The 20,183-nt window shown below is 41.6% G+C and overlaps 1 protein-coding gene across 2 annotated transcripts in view; it reads right to left on the reverse strand.

The window, feature by feature from the left end:
* Positions 1 to 19,357, reverse strand: part of ATAD2B (ATPase family AAA domain containing 2B) — a gene marked incomplete at its 5' end in the record, with an annotated part of 75,110 nt that extends 55,753 nt beyond the window's left edge. For both annotated transcript variants that reach the window (XM_083857516.1, XM_083857515.1), the window contains 4 exons: positions 1,270 to 1,423; positions 2,441 to 2,487; positions 3,923 to 4,077; positions 19,202 to 19,357. In XM_083857516.1, coding sequence (XP_083713642.1) covers positions 1,270 to 1,423; positions 2,441 to 2,487; positions 3,923 to 4,077; positions 19,202 to 19,357 — 512 coding nt within the window. The remainder of the gene's footprint in view (positions 1 to 1,269; positions 1,424 to 2,440; positions 2,488 to 3,922; positions 4,078 to 19,201) is intronic.
* Between the last annotated feature and the right edge of the window lie 826 nt (positions 19,358 to 20,183).

The following is a 20,183-nucleotide window of genomic DNA, read 5'->3' on the forward strand; positions in this document are numbered from 1 at the left end:
GGTGAAAGACTGCCTAGAAAGAAGACAGTGGAAGTTCTGGTGATGTAACCCAGTAAAGTCACATTTTCATTATGAGAGCTCCTCTCCTTTTTAAATAATTCTTCCAAAATATCTGCGATGTGTGACAGAACCATTTCAAGTAAAATCATGCTGCAGTTTGTTACCCAAGAATATAGTGTTGGAAGGGACTTGGGAAAGTCTACATGCTCTGCCAGGCGAGAGCACACTACAGAATGCCTAAATCATTCCTGACAGACTTTTGTCTAACCTGTTCTTAAAAACCTCCAATGATTATGGGACACACTTTTATTAGTATAACCTCATATACAGACTTCAGTACCATGATCTTATCAAACCACAACTTTCATAGTAGACTTTTTTTACTACTGTTGTGAGGAGAGGGAAATTCAACTGCAACTAGAAAACTAAATGTAACTCAATATAAGTTTGCAAGCTGATACTAAGTAGTTACTGAGTAAGTCAAAAAAGAAAATTAAATTAATAAAAGATTCAATATAATACATTTAAAAATAAAGATCATATTTGACAATTAAATGTTTATGTTTAAATCATTTTCCAGCACTGGAGAAAGCAGGCTCTCACACATGTGACTGCTAAAACCTCTTTCACAGGTGGGAAGATGACGACATATTAAGTGATCTGCCCAGGGCTACAGAGAAATTTTATTTCAGAAAAAGCATTTCTGGCTCCCATTCCTATGCTCAGACCAGACCGTGCCTCCCTGCCTGACCTACTTTGTCTGCACAGTAAATGTCAAAAAGTGACACCCACCCTATGTGAATTATTAACAAATGGTAAAAAACAAAAACAAAAGAAAGCTACAAACTTTTGATATTTTATGATCAAAATCATACAAGCAAAATCTAGAATGCTTCCAAGCACTGCTGCTAATCACCAATTTACAGGACATTTAAAGTATCACTACATAAACAGGTTACCAAGAAACAAACTAGGGTGTGGATTTACAGCACATCAGGCACTCTGCAGTAACTGCCAACATACAGTTTTATCCAGGTGTAAACACAGAGTAACTTCCTCCTCAATGAAAGCCTGGGAAGCTGCTCTACATTTAGAGCATGGATACCATGGCAGTCACAGCACAGCCCCAGCTGTAACTCAAAGCACAGTCTAGCTTGTCTCAATGCATCCCCACAGTAAAACACAGACATGGCACTGGAACACAGGGGTTTCTGATTTTAAAAAACCATTAAGGTGCTTTATGAATACAACTGTAGTATCCCCACATACCTGTTTACTAGCTGATCAAACAATAAACTCTGATTCAAAGTTTCAAATCTGTTTTTCCTGGACCGACAACTTTTTCTGACTTCTATATCTCCGTTTATGCAAGCATGGTCCCCATCTCCCTTTTTTTCCCCTCGAAGGGGGTGGCTTTTGAGAGCTACGAGAAATTTGTATTACTACTTCAAAATGCAGGAAACAACATTTTCACAAACAAGAATTAATAAGAGAATATTTAGCAAGGACAATAAACCAGAAGTTATTAAGCACAGTATGAACTAAAGAACTGTATTTAATTCCTATCAAAGTTATTTTAAAAGTTATTTCAGCATATTCAAGCTTGTTTCCTTAGACGGTAATCTTATTTTATGACGAAAATTTGGCAGTCAACTAGGCATTCAATATTTTTAAGTTAACAGCAATACTAAAATGCACATTTGGCCCACAGATCCAATTCTTATTCTTTCAAATATAGTATCAAAAGGTCAGATACAACATATTGACTTCACAAGCAAACTTATACCAGCTACTCTGTACCGTGCCAAACAAAGAGATCCCACTGCTAATTGTTCCTTAGGCACCACAATAAATAATAAAATACCAAATATGCTTAATGAAGTAACACTTACATAGAGTCAACACAAAATCAAACAAGACAGAACTGATGAAAAAGGGACACAAGAGGCAAAGTGGTTTTATCTGAGATAAGCAATGAAATGGCAAGTTTGTAAGGTACAAGCTTTTAGGAAGACTGTTCAAGGTAGCAGGAGCTGCAGACAAGGCAGGTCTCTCTCTAAAGCAATAGAGTTAAATAATGTTAAGAACCACAGAAGGCCAAATTTCAGATGAGCAAGGATATTAAGTAAATTAAAGAGACCAACTGAGAGAGGAAGGCCAAAATTAGTTCATAACAGTAATTTGGGAATTAAGGAAAACATCAAGATCATGGCCAAGAGGTCTGAATTGAGAAGAGAAATGGATTTTCATCTAAAAATGTTCCCCATATCCACAGAGAGTAATCAAGAAGGCAACAGGAGAAAACTGAGCAGTAACTTTTCTGGTCAAAACGGTCAAAGGAATCAGTAAGGTTATCAAAAACATATGCCACTGAAAATCATTGACATAAAACTGTTTCATGTAAAAGCTGATACAAAAAGTTTTGCTATAATTCACTTACATAAGCTACGTCCATTTGGTAGTGTAGCACCAGGCTGAGAAGTTAACCTAGGAGACAATTAGACACACAAATAACATTAATATTCCTTAGCCAAGCAAAAGGCACACTAAAAATACTGTGATACTCTGATTTCAAAGCCCTTGTAAAACATAGCCTTGGAAGAGTCTGCTTCATGCCCAACACCTTAGTAAGGACAAAACTGCTCAATACTAATTAAATGAACTCTCCAAATGTCTAAGCACCTCTTTGATTAATCTCCCTAATCTTTCTTCATGCCCTTGTCCTGTTAACTGTCTCTTTAAATTTCAGAACAGAATCTTGGTATAGCTCTCCAAAGGCAATCATCATCCCAACACCTTGGATAAACCAGCAGAAGTAACAGAACTTTTGGGAAAAGTCTTAAACGACTCAAGATCACTGTTAAGCACAGTGCTTTGGTTTTTTTTGGCAGAAACAACATGCAACCTCAGATGCAAAGACATATTGCAGTGGGTTTTAAATGAGCAATAATATGATTTTCAATACCCCGGCCAAATTTCATTTGACACAATGGTCTAAATTCTCCCAGCTGCATTAAATATTTCTTTTTGTATATTGATATTTCTAGGAGGTCCAGTACAAGTCTACTCTTACAAACAAAAGAAAAGGTGCACAAGTTTCAATACATTCCCAATGACCATGACACATTAATATGCTAGATTTAATTCATTCTGTTTTAAAAGAGAAAAATAAACAGAAAAAGAGGTCCACTTTGAGATTTACAAAGCTTTTAAGCAAGCTTCATCCTAGCAGTCAACAGTTCAGTAGTGATGTAGAGTCACTCTTACATACAAATAGTTGCAAGAACAATTCCGATGTGTGCATAAATATGAAATACTTATCCACAAAAGAATCAGTATTAACTGAAAGTTCATGGATCAGGAATACACTGTGTATACACTGTCTCACAGTTACCTGTCATCATGTGAGGAATCCTATGAACACAAGGATGTCTGTGAAATACTATAAAATCAGTTATAAAATAAAATTCATTATTTCTGCTTCAAGTTATAAAAATGTGGCAGAACTGAGACTATATTCAGTAAAATTTACCTACTAGGCTGAACAACAATAGAAATAAACTTGACCGTTACCCATTCCCTAAAGATGATTCCCTAATTAAAATGTCATGTCTTCTGACAGATTCAGCACATAAAAATAACAATTACATTACTAAATTTGGATGCACCAAGAATCTAAAACTCAGACTGCATCTCAAATAAAATTAGTTTATATTTTTTGCATAAAGATACATAAAAAGGAACCAGAGATGAGACAACTGATGCAATCCACACTCCTGGAGTCTTAAACTGAAGAAAACTGTGTGGAAAATAATATTCAAAAGCACACTCCAGAGCTGCAGTTGACTGCAGAAATAGCCTAAGTGGGATAACAACACAGAAAAAATTGGTCTGAGTTCTTCCTTCTCTTGGCACCAATTACCTGGACTGTCCAGTTGAGATGCTCCATTCCTCTCGCTGCCCAGTACTGCGTGATTTTGATTTGTCTTTGCACACAGGATCAGCATGTTTTGAGGTACGTTTGGCAGGAGGAGATATGTGGCTATCACTCAAACTAGCATCACTACCTTCATCTTTCTGAAAAGAAAAAAAGCATCAGATCATACTTAATTGGCTCATTTGCAGATATTTTGACAGAAAAGGGGTAAACTTCAGCTCAGTAAAAGGAAAGTCTCTGTCAAACTCTTAGTGACCAACCTGTGTGAAATATTAAAAGCGCTTATTCTGAAAACATCACCAGAAGCTCTGAAAGTATTTAAGTTCAAGTACTGAACTTCTAGAATACATTTCCTGTATTTCTGAACAAGTATTGTTTCTATAACCCATTGTATTTTTTATATTTCATACATGACACCACTATTCTCACCTTACTTGCAAAAGAGCTAGTAATGCCATAAAGAGAGAAAATTAAGATAATTAAAAACACAGCAATTATTTATTCCACTGATATTGTCTTTAAAATGCTTAAATAAACACTTGTCCTTCCTGTAAGAGTTTTCTAGTACCTTGTTCTACCCATCAAACTGTCCAGCACACAGCCAGGAGATGTCCAACATGTTCATTAACAGCATTATGCACACTAACCACATTACTCTTCACATCTTTTAAGCACCTAAAGAATACCAAAAGGGGCCTTTTTTCCGTTGCACTTATCAAAGGTAACAGAGACGGAAATTGAAAGATAATAGCAAGGAATTACTTCAAAGTTGTACACAAGAAGTGGACAGACAGCAAACTTCAGAGGATCTGCTTCCATTTAGGTGAACTACCACAACAAAACATAAAACCAAGATTCTACTAAATACCAATTTTAGCTCATCATAACAGTCTTGATGCCATCCAGTAGCACCCTGGGCAAATCCCATAAAGTTCAACAAGTCCAAGTCCAAGGTCCTGCACCTGGGTCCAGGTAATTCCAAGCACAGGTACATGCTGGGTGGAAAACTGACGGAGAGCAGCCCAGGGAAAAAAGATTTGGAGATGTTGCTTGACAAGAAGGTCCCCACAATGTGCTCCTGCAGCCCAGAAAGTCAGAAGTGGCCAAAAGCAGCAAGATGGGCAGCAGGTCAAGGCAGAGGATTCTCCCTGCTTATGTCTCCACTCCTAAGATCCCACCTGGAGTCTTGTGTCCAGCCCTGGGGCCCATAACATATGAAGGACATGGACCTGTTGGAGTGAAGTCCAGAGAAGGTCATGAAGATAAGCCAAGGACTGAAGCAGCTCTGCTGTGGAGACAGGCTGAGAGAACTGGGGTTGTTCAGCTTGGAGAAGGCTCCAGGGAGATCAATAGAACCTGACAGCAACTAAAGGGGCTCTAAGAGACCTGGAAAGGGACTTTTTAACAAGGGCATGTATTGACAGGACAAGGGAGAATAGTTTTAAACTGAGAGATGGCAAGTTTAGGTTAGAAATTAAGAAGAAATCTTTCCCTGTGAGGGTGGTGGGACACTGGCACAGGTTGCCCAAAGAAGCTGTGGCTGCCCCATCCCTGGAAGTGTTCAAGGCCAGGTTGGATGGGATTTAAGCAACTTGGGACAGTGGAAGGTGTCCCTGCCCATGGCAAGGGCTTTCGAACTAGATGATCTTTAAGGTTCCTTCCAACCCAAATCATTCTATGACCCCGTGATTAAAAAACTGAATATCCTTTATTGCAACAATAGAGAACCAGTTATCAAATATTAAGGTCCAGGAATTGTCACTAAGAACTTGAACTATGACAAAGAGATAATTTTACTTAAACAGAAGGAGATGACCACAGAAGTCCCATTTGTTCATCAGGCTTATTAACAATAACAATCTGATCTGTACTCCAGACACTTCAATATCACGTGTCACGTACTCAAGAAAATTCAAAAAAGAAAAGGCTTGTTTATTAAGACAGGAAGACAGAATATCACAGCACAGTATTTAGAAAGTGAAATCCAAATGCATGGGTGCAGTTTGAGAAGAGAGCTCAGCACCACTGTAACACAAGGAGAGTCCATGCACTCCCTTGCCTGACTACACACCATCGCAACCTCCTTGGATCTCCCTCTGATGTTTTTCTGATCCACCCATAAGCCAGACCAGCTCAGTAAAACTTCAAAAGCTCACTTTCCTTCTGTTAGATGAACTTCCTACCTTGTCAGTGATCTTAATTATTTCACTGAGGGATCAGACAAATACAAAAGATAATAACTACCACCATTCCTAAATACAAAACACCTGCACCCTGCATAGCACAATGAAATACATGGGCAGCACTTGGCTGTTTTCCATAACACTCTGAAACCACAAAATACCAACTTTTTACAAAATCTTAACAGCCTGCATATTCACTTCTGAGCACTGTAAGTATTTGAACATATACTTTCTGCTTTATTCAGCCATCAATTCATTTGTGGACTTAGAGAAATACAACCCTGCTCAGGTCAATTTTAGTAACTATTTTCTGAAACTATACAAACTCCCCTGTGAAGGTAGAAGCAGAGTTTCAAGGTAAGCCACAGAACCAGTTTAAAACCGGCTAAGCAAGACAGAGAAAATGAAACTAGGAAAGATGAAGCAGCATGAAACAAAGCTTTACAAGGGGTAACATTAAAGCTACTTGCCAGCAGTGAAATTAGTAATGCACAGGTTCCTGTATTCCATCTCCACCTCTTTCCATGCAAAAAAGCCAAGCTCCTCCGAGTCCCCCACCATCACCTTTCTCTGCATTTCCTCCACTGCCTTGCCTCTGGTCCAAGTCTCAAGTTCAGTCAGGATCTTGTCCTGTCAGCTGGCAGTTCAAACAAAATACTGGCAATGGAGACAAATTCTGCTACTTCAGGTCTCCCTCTGCTACAAATATTCACAAAATTCGTAAAAGTTGAGTATCTTTGAGATCTCTAATGCTGCCAAATAAACGTATACTGGCAAATAGCTTCAGAAACTGGAAGAGCAGGCTGTCAGTGTGATCACATGAGTGATCAGTTCTTTGCAGCTGCCTAAGGAACCAGACTAGCAATTAAGGGGTTTATTTAATTAGGTTATTCTTTGTTTAGGCTATTATTTTCAGCTGAGCCTCACTTGTCTGCATATTAACTCTATGCACAAACTCAGCAAGTACAAATCAAGTTAAATTTTAAGACACTCAGGTCCAAACACTAACCTAGGTTAGAGTACCTGCTGTGTAAAATGCACTAACACAGAAAATGTTTTACCATGACGTAGTGACAAAGCTACTGCAAAGCTGAAATCTTAAATATATTAGCAAGAATCCAAGCTCCATTTTCCAGTTAACAGACAATCTTAAAAATTCAAGCTCTAGGGAATCAAGTCAAACTACCATCCAGAACCTTCACTACCCACAGTAAAATACGGAGATAGAGTTTTTGTAACACTCAAGAGATTATTCAAACTGGGATGCACTAGAACAAGAAAGGAAATTAATTTCAATTTGGGAAGCCTATACAGAGAGCAGTCTATCCACTGCTTCCTCCCATTTATAGCAAAACAGGTCTAATGATTCCACAGCACTCAACTTGCTCCCTCAAGGAACTGGGTCTCAAACCATTTATACCTTTAATGATTAAAAATAGCACTTCAGTTTCAACCCAGAAACTTATTACTTCAGAGTAGGTATCATGAAAATGTTCTGAGACTAGAAAGATATGATACGAGCATCAAACTTAAAAATTAAGAAATTAATAATGCAATTGCAGAAGTAGGAACCAATGCACTGAACTCAAATTTCCTAATGAAACACTAGTACTGAAGCAAATGAACTCACAAGTTGACAGAATGCAGAAAACATGAATTAATAAAATCTTAATCATGTCAGAAATTACCTTCAAGCATACCAAAGCAACAAAGAAAAAGCAAGCACAAAAGAATCAAAAACTGACTTTACATAGTGTCAGAAGGTACGAAGAGAGAAACAAAATTTAGTGCACCTGCATTGATCCAACAGAAAAGAGAGACTCAGCAAACTCCAGCTGTGATCCAGAACAACCAGAACCACCTCTCACAGAAAGCACTCTTGCTAATAATGTGTAAGGAACTAACTGGCATTAACAGGATACCATCCATGGTCTAGACTGGCAAAACGCAGTCTTCATTATCTTTGGATTCAAGAGTAAAATGGAATGCGACAGCTGAGTGAATACCACAAATCAGCTGTTGAGCTAAGATTCAGTTCAGGCAGAGGCAGTGGGGAGCAAACTGGTAGCACACCTTCACTGAAGACACTTGAATGATGGTACTGATACATCTAGAAACAAAAGCTAAAATGAATAATAAAGCAAGAAAACATACCTACCTGCACATTATCTCTATGCGTTCTCTGCTTTGTATGAAAAGGAGAAATACAGAAACACTGTTTAATACACATCTAATGGGCAAGCTACAAATACACTGGTATACATTATTACTTGTAGTTTCTTCTCTATCCATCCCTAAATTTCAAAACACAAATTTGACACTAACAGAGCTTTATTTAAAACATGTAGAGTCCTTAAGTTTTGGAAAACACAAACTAGAAATCAATTAATAAAACTGACCTTTTCCCTCTCAATTTACCCTCTTAGAACAGTTGACTACCCCAGTACAGTCTTTCAGCAGGACTGAGGAACACACAGAGCAGGGGAGTACTCACTGACAGTGTCTTCGGTTTGTATCACAGGAACCAGTTGGCTAAAGCATGACATTTGATTAATTCCCAAGTTAAAATACAAAGATTACTTATAACATCTTTGAAGGGGAAAGGGTAGGGGGGGTTTGTTTCTTCTGTTTCTTAAGCTGAATCTCCTGGCCAACAGAATAGCCAAAGAAGTCTTCACTATACTGCTGGTCTGAACACCCCAAAATAATCCTAATCCAGTAGTCCTGGACAGAGAGGATGAGTACAAACCATCTCCACCACTGGCATCTCCAAGCATGTGAACACAAGTTCACTGAGTTCTCAAGTAAGAAATGATATAACATTCAAACCACAACCACACCTTGCAATTTCTGAAGAAGACTCTGTCTGGCTTGCCACAGGTTTGTCTGTACTCAGACACAGGCATGCAGACATGAATATCTGAGTTATCCACCATGGTCAAACTTGCTGTCCTCACGGTACAGTTTGTGGGGCACACCCTGCTGAGTGTCTGCCACACCCTGAACACTCACACCACTGCTCACTCAGACAACTTTTCAACTCTTTCTCTTGAACACTGCAGCAACTGTTTTTTCTACAACCTCTTCCCATGTCTAAGACATGAAATTAATGCACTGACATTCAATCTTCAGCTGACCAATCCTATTTCTCTGCATTTTGTTAAATGCACAAATAGCTTTTTTTAGCCCACTAAACAAGCACAAAAGACCCTGAAAGTTACTTTCTCCTAATAATAATGAAATAAACATTTTCAAAAAATCTGTTTCAGCCACAAGTTTTCAAAAACCTCTGCATCCAACTTTAGTTAAATCCTAGCATCTGATATTGAAATGTAACTTTTTCCACTTCATTTGACTCTGAAAAGACAACAATTTCAGACATGTCTCAATCTTATTTTTACTGGCTTTGAAGGAACTAAATCCAGGTCCCCTGGTTGTTCCTAACTTTCTATTTTCTAATTTAAAATACATCTTTTGATTAACAACACAACTTCTTGGGTGTCCCAGAATATTAATCTGGATTCTTACTTTAAAAATACATGTGAAAAAACTGTTCTGCCTTTTCTCCTACCAGTTCATGCAAAGTTCTTGAAATGGGCCATCCATTAAAAGACCTAAAACACTGAGGACTATTTAGTGCTTTGAATAAACTTTTACATCCTACAGTATAAAAACATTAAAATTGTCTTTCCAAATTAAAACAGTTATTAATGAAAAAGATGTGACTGTGTCCCCAGTACCCCAAACAGTTAAACTCATGTCTCACCCCAGTTAACAAATAACTTGCTTTCGCTGAAACTACAACACATTTCAAACACAAATAAAATACATCAAAAATACTGTCTAGCTGCCTGTCCAGTAATTCTGGAAAAGCCACTTGTTCCTTTGTATATCAGTTTCTGCAAAGGTAAAAATATGGATTAAAACATTAACTCCTAAAAATACAATTGCATTAAAGAGCTGTGTCAAGATCTATTGATGAGAGTTAGGTAAGAGCTAGGTTCTTCTAGAATCAAGCTAATGCATTTTTGGGCTAGGCATAGTAAGCAGTTTTAAAAAATCAGAAACACTTCACAATCTCTTTAAGTTTTGTTTGGTTCTAAATTCTACTTACTAGATCAATAAATTTTCTTATGACTATGATCATGTCATCTAACCAGAATCTAATAAATCCCTTCAAATCCTAGTTCCATTTTTTTTTAATTTTTTTTTTTTAGTTCACCACTTTGCTTTATAACTTCTTCACCAAAAAAAAGGAGGGGGGGCAGGGAAAGGAGTAAAACTCTCCTCATGCTTGGTACAAACATTCAGTAGTTGAAGCACTCTCATGCCCAAACCAGGTACCACACCTTGCCTTACACATCCACATTAGTATGCCCTAATTTCAGGATGACACACCACACTACCCACTCTCTCCAGCACCAGCACATCCTCACAGGCTCCTCTCTTCCCCACCCCAACCCACATTTTCCTGGCAAATGCCTTCAGCCCCTCATGCAGGGGAGAACTGGCTGACTGCTTAGTGGGAAGAGGTAAGACCTGATACACTTGTCTGGGGATAGAAGGGAACATGACTGAACTTGAGGCCGAGCATAATACAGCAGACTGTATTTGTGACGGTACACAACGTACTGCTGCAGCCTGAACATCTACCTTTGTGTCCTGAAAATCCAGTGTAAAAGCACTTTTATTTCAAGGCTAGATTAGATGGGGCTCTGAGCAACCCTGACTAGCGGCAGGAGCTCCTGCCCATGGCAGGGGGTTGGGAAGAGATCATCTTCAACATCCCTTCTAACCCAAACCATTCTTCCTCAGCCTTCAAATGTCAAGAAGCTGAGAAATAAATGTATTGGGATTAGAGCACATTAACTGTCTTAGTGAGAACTCCAAGTTTCATGAAGGCCTCGATGCGTTAACCTTGCTGATAGCTCGAAAAAAAGACAACGTCAGTTTAAAGAACGCATCTTCTGGTTGCAGTTCTCTAATTTCCACTTGTTTGCACACAGTCATTTATCAGACATTGGCTCTCCACAGGTGTTAAGGGAAAATAATGTTCATGCTTAAGTGCTTGATGATCTTCGAATAAACAACTATTAACGATGTATTTCATTAGTGGTAATGATAGTAAAGAATGCCTCAATTGCAGGATGATCTGAATCCTTTTAACATTCTGATTCTGTATTTTTTTTTCAGTAAACAATGCTCATGTCAATAAGAGCCATTAAGAACAAAAAGAATATCATCATCTAGACATTATTAGAAGAATAAATTCTTCGCCATTTGTTCAGATTAAAATTAAAAAAAAAAAATTCTGGCATTGGAAGATCTGCTTTATTATTTCAACAGATTTCCATTTTATTTCCTGGAACTCTTCAACCCTAGAATTCAGGTTATTTATTAAATGTGAAAGCTTTTGAGAAAAGTTTAAAGTTTACAAGTTAAAAATATAAGCACTGTTAATTGGGGATTTTCACACCTGCAACCATTCCCTCTCTCTGTTACAGAAAAAGACACCTGTTTGTATCCACACTGAGTGCCTGTCAACAGCTTCAGTTGACACACAAAAAACTCTTGCAATCTCCAGGTTACTTGGTTCATGAATGAAAGGGAGAGTGACCTGCAGAGCAGCCTCTGCCAAACTGTGACAAAGGCCATAAATAGTGAGCTGAGCTTTATCCTCCCCTCATCAGCAGCTCCAAGCATTTCCACCACGAGTGCTCCTCTCTGCCTTCACCAAAATTAGGATGATACCGTTATTTACCGTTATGATACCGTTATTTCAGCAGATAATCAAATCAGAAGGATGGAAGGGAGGCAAGGGGAAGCCAGAGGATGTGAAGAGGATTAGTTTCAGCTGGACCAGTAACGTGATCCTGATCCAGCTGATCAAATGGCCTGGCAAGCATTAATACTGGCGAGGCTGTTGTTTTCACAACTGCAGAGTTCACAGCCAGAGCTCACAGCACATGTGAAGTCACACACCTGCAGAAGAGCAACTCCACTGAGAAGAGTTCTCTGCTTGCTGTATGGGGTGCACACCTCACTTGGAAGTTTTTCTACTAGATACACTTTAGGGAAGTTTTTAAAACCACTGATCCTCTTTATTCAACACTGAAGGAATACTAAAAGCAACACATTTTTAGTCAGAACTACATTAACCGTTTCTGTGAATTTCTAGACTCTGCTAACAAAGACTTTTAAAGCAGAAATTATATTTACGTGATGAATCAAGAATCAAAAATTATTACAATTCTGACGTGGAAGAAATGAAAACATTCAAATGTTTTTTCCTACCCCCAGTCCACGAAAATGTGTCTTGTTTCTGCTTAACAGTCACATCCTAAACAAAGCTTATAGGACACGGCCTCCTTAAATACTGCTATAAACCAAAATAAAGAAGCAGGATGATCTAAATGAGAATAGCAAAGCGGAGAACACAGTGAGAAGCCCTCAAGTAGACTGTTCCCCAAGGTTTGGACATGACCAGGAAACAGACTCAGGAAACTAAGCAAGGAAGTGTCTGCAGCAAAGGAAATTAGGAAGGTGGCCTTCTGTGTGGATAAAAAATGGGATTAAAAAACACTTCTCCACCCCTAGCTACAGTACACTCGAAGCAAATATTTTCAAGAGAGAAAAAATAAATTAAAATTGTGTACAATTGTGACAGAAATCTTAAGAGTAATGTACTGAAATTTAACTCATAATAAAAGCAAAATTCAAAGCCTGAACGATACATCAGAGAAATAATAGAGGATAGTTATTAAGTATTTGGAATGAGGGATTGCTGAAGCACGGCAACAAATTTCACTGCAAGTAATCTCTTCCACATGTAGAGAATGAACAGCTTCTTCATTTCAGGTTATTTAAATAGCTTGGCACAACTATTTATCCATTTAAAATGAAGGAACTGACTGGAGGCTGGAGAAGAGCAAAATGCCCCCTTCCCAAATTATGAAAACAACCAAGCCAAAGCATCTGCTCCAAGTGCAACTGGACACAAAGTTTCTATCAAAGCTTTACATTAGTTAGGCCATCAACAAACACTACTAGAATAATAACAGTAAAACCACAAAATTCAGTACAGGCTACAAGAACTATGGAACTTGAAGAAGGTTCTAAATTCTGCATTTCCTATAGGAGAACTAAAGCTGCCTCCTTCATACCTAGTTCAGCTGGAGTTGAAGTTATTACAGCATACACATACCCAGAGCAAAAATTAAAAGGCTTACAGAAGCTTACACATTAATCTTACAACTGGCTGAAAAGTTGCCTGTTTTAGTAACTACCAAGCAAAAAGAAACAAAATTTATTCAGAAAAAGAATCCAAGCACGTATCAATGCAAACCAACACTTAAACAACTTAAAGCAGAATTAATGGTTAAAATAAACTATGAAAATCCCATCAAAGGTAATGAAGACAATATTTCAAGAGTAAAGTCAGACTGAAAAATTGTTTAGAAAAACCAGCTAAGCATGAAGTGTACACAAAAAAAGGATAAAAAAACATACTGTCAGTTCCTTTTGCAATAAATGGGGTTCATGAGTGATATTACCCACATAAAAAGTAATCCATCAGAGCTAAAACATCTAATAAACAATCAGCAGTCTTTCAAAGGGTCACAGTTACAAAACGACTCAAAATTCACATCTATGAAAGCTTCAGCTCACTGATGCCTATTTGCTGCATGCTTTGGTTCAAGATGGGTTTTATAAAGTTTTACAGAGAAATCATTCAAAGCATCATTAAATTGGAATTAAAACTTTTCCATAGTGTAGCAAACATTCAACAATTTAGGGCAGGATGTGCAAAACCATACCACATGCAACTGAAACTGCAGGGGGATGTAGGTGATCAGAATATAATTACCTGAGCTAATTATCTTGCATAACCCCAAGCTGTATGCAACCCTTGCAAAATTGGCATGGGCTGTCTCACAGCCATGGGTCAAATCTTCTGTTTGAAGACAGAGACAGTAGTTGGAGAAGCAGCTTTTATTAATATTACTTTGGGACAAGCCAAATATTCAGAGGAAGCAATGCAGCACATGAAACATCAACACCATTTCCTGAGTACTCTTTGGAGGTCTTATCCATTCACTGGATTAGCCCTTAGATTGCTTCCTTTGAAAGCCCTGGAACAGCGTGACAGCAAGGATAGGCACTTTGAACAGGATGCACCACTGCCTCCCAAAACAAACCACGGACACTTCAGGTGTCCTGACTTCTGAGAGCGGCTGGGACTGATCTGGCAGGAGACATAAGAGGAATTCAAACTCAGGACAGCCCTTCAGAACCACAAAAGGATCACAAATGCCAACTGCATGGTATTTTGACAGAAACCTGAACAAAGACTGCTTCCAACAATTGCTCCATTTCCCACTGCTCACAGCTGTATTAACACCATACAGCCAAGGAATGGCCTGCACAACTCATTTTAGAACACTGATTTTTCCCTGCTAAATCCCAAAAGAGCAGCAGACCACTAAACCAGAAAGAATCCGAGATTTTATTACACACCGAAAAGATGAGCTTTCCTGGGAATCTTCCCTTAAATTAAATAGTTTGGAATAACTTCACAAGGGCTTTATATTTCAGGACATATTTCAAAGAACTGTAAAAGCATTAGCCTCAGCACCTTTATTGATGCCACTGCAAACTCAAACATGAAGGCAATGCAGGTCTTTAAAACACTGATATTAGACAGCTTTTTTTCTTGAAGAGCTTTACACACAGGTGGCCAGCAAGTGTCATTTATCCAGCATAAGGAGGAAAATCTAACTTTTTCCATAGCTTTATTCTAAACACCATGAGACACTTTGCCCACACAATAAAGAAAATATGCCAATCAGGGTCTTTCATAAAGGAAAACTTGATTTTTAGAAAGCTCTATTGGTTATGTTTAAACTTGTAATTTAAGAGAAATCATAGTAAGTTTTTCATTGTCTATGTTTTCAACAGCTGACCATTAAAGGCTTTCCGAAGAGTAAAATGTAGGAACAAGTTTATGCTACAAAAACTGCATTATCACCCAGAAATCAGAAAACGCTTCCATTGCCAGAGACTGAGAAACTCCAGTGAGAGATGCTGAAACACACTGGCATGGCAGGGCACAGAAAAGCTGCTTAACTCTCTTAGCTCTGTACCTTTCCACGCTCCAGCAGCCGGTGTCGCTCCCGCAGCCCCTGATTGCTCCCATTAGCAATTAAGTACAATGGAGAGCTCTGGGTTGCACCGAGCAAGTTGAACAATGTTGGCAGCACTACTTTTAGCGAGGATCATGTGTTACAATTATCACCGTGCCCTCAAGTAGCTCTTAAGGCACTGCTAATGCTTTCTTGGCTAATTAAATTAAGCTAACCTTGTATAAATTTCTAAAATGTCTAAGTACACTGACATGATTCAAGAGTGTTTATTGCACAATTAATTCTCGATCAACTTTTGATTTGTGCTTTGAGATGACTAACAAAAATCATTTCAATTGCCAAAGAAGTGTTACCAGCAATCACAACTCGGTGTCTGAAAACATCAGACATCAGTAGATACAAAGTGCAAATTTAACCACTTATGGTCACAGGATCCTCAATTTTTTCACAGTGTGAATGAAGTCCATTGAACGCATAAGCGTTGTGTTAAAACTCTGTGTCTCTGTAGAAGATTTTGATGAGCTTTCCTTGTCAGAATGCTTTAACATGAAACTAGAACACTTCCCAAATTTTAATGCTCAGAAGAAAAAAAAAATCTGTATTTTTATACAGATGTGTATAATTTGCATAACAACAGAATATATATTTATGTAAGCACAGCTTCAGAACCTACCAAATAATGTGTAAATCAGTCCTGGAAACAGGAAGAAAACAAAGCCCAGTTTTTCCCCTCTGTACCCTCTCTATGCACTCTGCTATGACATCATCTCAGACAATAAACTTCTTGGCTCCTTGATCCATTTAGTGAGGGATTTTGTTCATTTTAATCTGGCTTCTGGTCAGCAGACAGACACACACGTATTCATCTCCATCACTGACTGCGTGGTCGCCAATCAATAATTCAAACCAGTTTACTTTTCAGAGCCTGACGTCATTGCTTTCTGCAAGCTGAGCGAGTACCACTGAGGGAATACACTGAACATGATAAAGGCATTTAGACTATTACAATCCATTTCCACAAAATGTGTGTTGCCTCCTGATTCAAATCAAACAAAAAAAGTACACTATGCACATATAACTCAAAATAATATCAGAGCAAAAGACTAGAAACTTAAGTTCTTGGGAAAGGAGAGAGTCAAGCCTATCCTTATAAATGTATGCAAAAAATGCAAACAAATGGGAAAAAAAGCGCACACACAAAAAAAAAAATCAGAAAAAGCTAACTGGGAAAAATAAGAAGGAAATAGATACAGAAGAGGTAAAAGGCAAGTCCTATCCCCTCATTTGGTCTACTCAGCATCTTACAGGATGCCATTAGGTTACTAACTCAGTTTTTGTTGCTAACAGGGAACAGACAGATGAGCTTTTAAAATGCATTCTGAAAGGTGGCTACAAACATTCCCACTGAAGAGCATTTCTCAGGGAGTCCCAATCAAAAGCTCCATGAAAGAAAATTAAGTCACACACTGCAAACAAGAAGCATCCCATCTCTGCCAGAGCTCCAAACTCTAGCTGCCCATTAACCCCATTAACTGCTGGTACCAAGGCTGGTTTCCTGATGTGACACCCCAAAGATTTAGAAAGGACAGACTGTTCCAGTCAACTGCAAAAAAAACATAACAAAACAAAACAAAAAAACCATATATAACTGCATGAAGACGATCCCAGCACGCTTTCTGAACACAGCTTCACTCACTATCTGGGCGCCGACAGTCGCTTCCAAAAGCAAAGGCTTTGTCTCCCTACTGCTATACTTATTCATGTCCTAATCACTGAGATTCTTCTCTGGCACTACTTCAAGAAGATTCAAAAGCTCAGAAAGACACTATATTGCTGACAGTACTTCCATCTGAAGAATAAAAAGAGTTATACAAAAACAACTTTAAAATACAGTGATATATATATATTTTATAAAACACACTGGATGGGGGAAATAAGAAAAAAAAAACCTTCTTGGACAATTTCTGCTCATATTTGGCAATTATATCTTAAAAGGAAAGAAAAAATCCACCTCAAAAGCATGAGATGTGTTGTGAAGCGAAACAAGTTCATTCCCATACACCAAAATTTACATTTAACTTTAGAAGAAATGCTCTTTCAGAACTGTGGGAAATATTCTGAGAAGCATTTACAATATTTTACACTATTTTGTGCAATTGCCTTTCTTTACACCATGACAATAACATAATTCAAACATTTTAGTGATTTGTAGTAAAAAAAAACCACTGTTCATGAATTAAAAATACTTGGCAAGAAGCCCAAGCTAGTTTTCTTAGCAGCAGTAAACTCCCTGAGAAGCAAGCCAGTAAGGGTTACTTCAAACTTTGCTTCACAAACCACAAGACCTGCGATATGAATAAACAGAAACTGCACACTAGAACAAGCAAAACAGCTTTTTACAGCTATGGTGCTGCATCCCCAGGAGTCCACTGAAATTAAACAAGGAAGAAATAGGGAACAAGGAAAAGTAAGATGGGGGAAGGGTAGCACTTGAAGTATGAAAGAACTGAAAGAGAAACATAGAAAGCATAGGGTATCTCATGAGTGATTTGTACTTGGTTTAGTGTTTAGACCAAATGGATGGGGTAAAAGGTTTTGTGAGAATTCCAGGTGACATCCTTCTGATCTGCCTCTGGCTGCTGCTGCTGCTGTTTTTCTACTTGGCTGATTAACTTCCCCCTTGGCACGGCAGGGACGTGGTCAGTCGGTGCAGGACTGACACACACTCGGACCCCCAGATTTCACTTCCACGTTTGCATTGCTTTTACAACACACACACAAAGCAGGAAGCTACTAATACCAGCTGAAACCTTTACAGCAATACGTGAAGTTTCACCAACCAAAGAAAAAGTCCTGCCTACAATTCCTCCCGTGGGAGGAATTTCTTCACAGAAAGGATCATTAAACATTGGGAACGGGCTGCCCGGGGAGGCGGCGGAGGCACCGGCCCTGGGGCTGGGTAAGGGAAGAGTGGATGTGGCATTTAGTGCCATGGTCTGGGTGACAGGGTGGTCACAGCTCGGATTCGATGGCCTCAGAGGTCTTTGCCAACCTCCCTGATTCTGCGACTCTTCGATAATTAAAAACAAGAACTGCAGGTCTTGTCAACAGCGCTGTTTGGAGACAAGGAAGAAAGGAGGCTCCCGAGTTCTTTCTTCCAGTCAGAATTTACCAAATGCTAATTCTCCAGATCGGGCTGTAGAATTTCACTCGCAGTCAGCCCGTCTAACCAAAGCTACCACAGCGAGTTCGGCTGGGGAAGTGTTCAACTTAAACTTGACGGCAAAAATCTCACCCTCCCTGCCACAAAAGCAGGGCGGGGGGCTTTCCCCAGCACCAGCGTCCTCCCGCCGCAGCCGCCAGCCGAATCGAGGTCATTTAGGGAAAAGAGGAGGAGGAAAAAAAAAAAAAAAAAAAAAAAAAAAAAAAAAAAAAAAAAAGGCATACACACACACACAAATCAAACCCGGGCCGAGGTTTATTGCGAAGTTGCTGCGGGCGCAGCTCCCAACTTTTGTCTGGCGGCGGCAGCGCCGGGCGCGGCCGCAGGGGGAGCCCCGCGCCGCCGGCCCCCCGGCCCCCCCCGGCCCCCCGCCCGTGTCCCCGCCGGGCACCGGCCCCGCGCCCGCTCCCCGCCGTGTCCCCGCCGCCCCCGCCCCTGTCAGCGGCCCCCGCCGCCCCGCCGCCGGCTCCGCGGGGACTGCGGCTCTCCGCAGCCGCCCCCCGCCTCCCTGTCGGCTCCGCGGTGCCTCCTCGCCGCGGGTCGCCCGCCGGCCCCGCCGTCCCCCCGACAGCCGCCGGCCGTCTCGGCACCCGCCCCCCGCCGGCTCCGCTGCCCGCGGCCCCCCCGGCCCCGGCACCGGCGGCACCGTCCCCAGCGATTCCCCGGCCTCGTCGCCTCCCTCCCTCCGGTCCCCCGCGGACTCCCCGGTCCTCACCCGCGCTGCCGCCGCCTCCTCCAGCCCGGCCGCATCTGCCTTGGTGCCCCTCTTGGAAGAGCGGGTGCGGGACGAGATGAAATGGCTGCCGGCCCCGGCCGCCGCGGCCGCCGCTTTGCCCAGGGGGCGCAGAGAGCTCTTCCTGGTGTTCACCATGGCCCCGGCGAGGGGGGACACGGGGGGCGCCGCCGCCGCCGCCGCCGCCGCCGGCGCGGAGGGAGGAGGGAGGGAGGGAGGGCGGACAGGCGGGGGCTCGGGCAGGGAGGGGAAGGGGAGGGAGAGGGGGAAAGGGGGGAGGAGGGAGGAAGGAAGAAAAGCCCTCCGGGGAAGCCGCTCCGCCGGGCAGAGACGCAGCCGGAGCCGCGCCGGCTCCTCCCGCCGCTGTCGCCGCCGCCTCTGGGGCTCAGCCCGGCTCTAACTGGCCGCCATTACTGTCCCCGCTCCCTTTCTCTGCTCGCTCCGCGCCGCCCCCGCCAGTCACCGCCGGGGGGCGCTGCGGCCCCGGCGCGGCCGTTCTATCCCGGCGCCGCGCGCTCTATGGGCCCGGCCCGGCCCGGCTCGGCCCGGGGGAGGCGGCGGCGGCCGCGGGTCCCCGGGGAGCTGTTCCAGCTCCAGCCCCGGCTCCAGCCCCGGCTCCGCGATGGGGACCGAGCGCTCACACAGCCCCAAAGCCCCGCCGCGGCCTGGAGAGACGCCGGCCGGGCCTGGCCTGGCGTGACCCCGCGGGGCGGGGGAGCCGCCGTCGCCGCCGCCCCCTGAGGGTTGAGCCGAGGGCTGGGGAGTTCAAGGGCAGGGGGAGCGGCCGCCCGGGGCCGCGGGGGGTGGAGGGCACCGCTGGAGTCCGGGAGGGGGCTCAGCCGCCCGTCCTGGGGGGGCTGGAGACGTCGGGTCTGCCCGCCCAGGGAGGTTCGTGCCGGGAGACGACCGGACAGCTTGGGCGAACAGATCTCCCGAGGATGAGATCTCCATAATTTTCTGTGGA

This window comes from Zosterops lateralis, assembly GCF_965231275.1.
Source record: "Zosterops lateralis genome assembly, chromosome: 3".
Lineage (NCBI taxonomy): Eukaryota > Metazoa > Chordata > Aves > Passeriformes > Zosteropidae > Zosterops > Zosterops lateralis.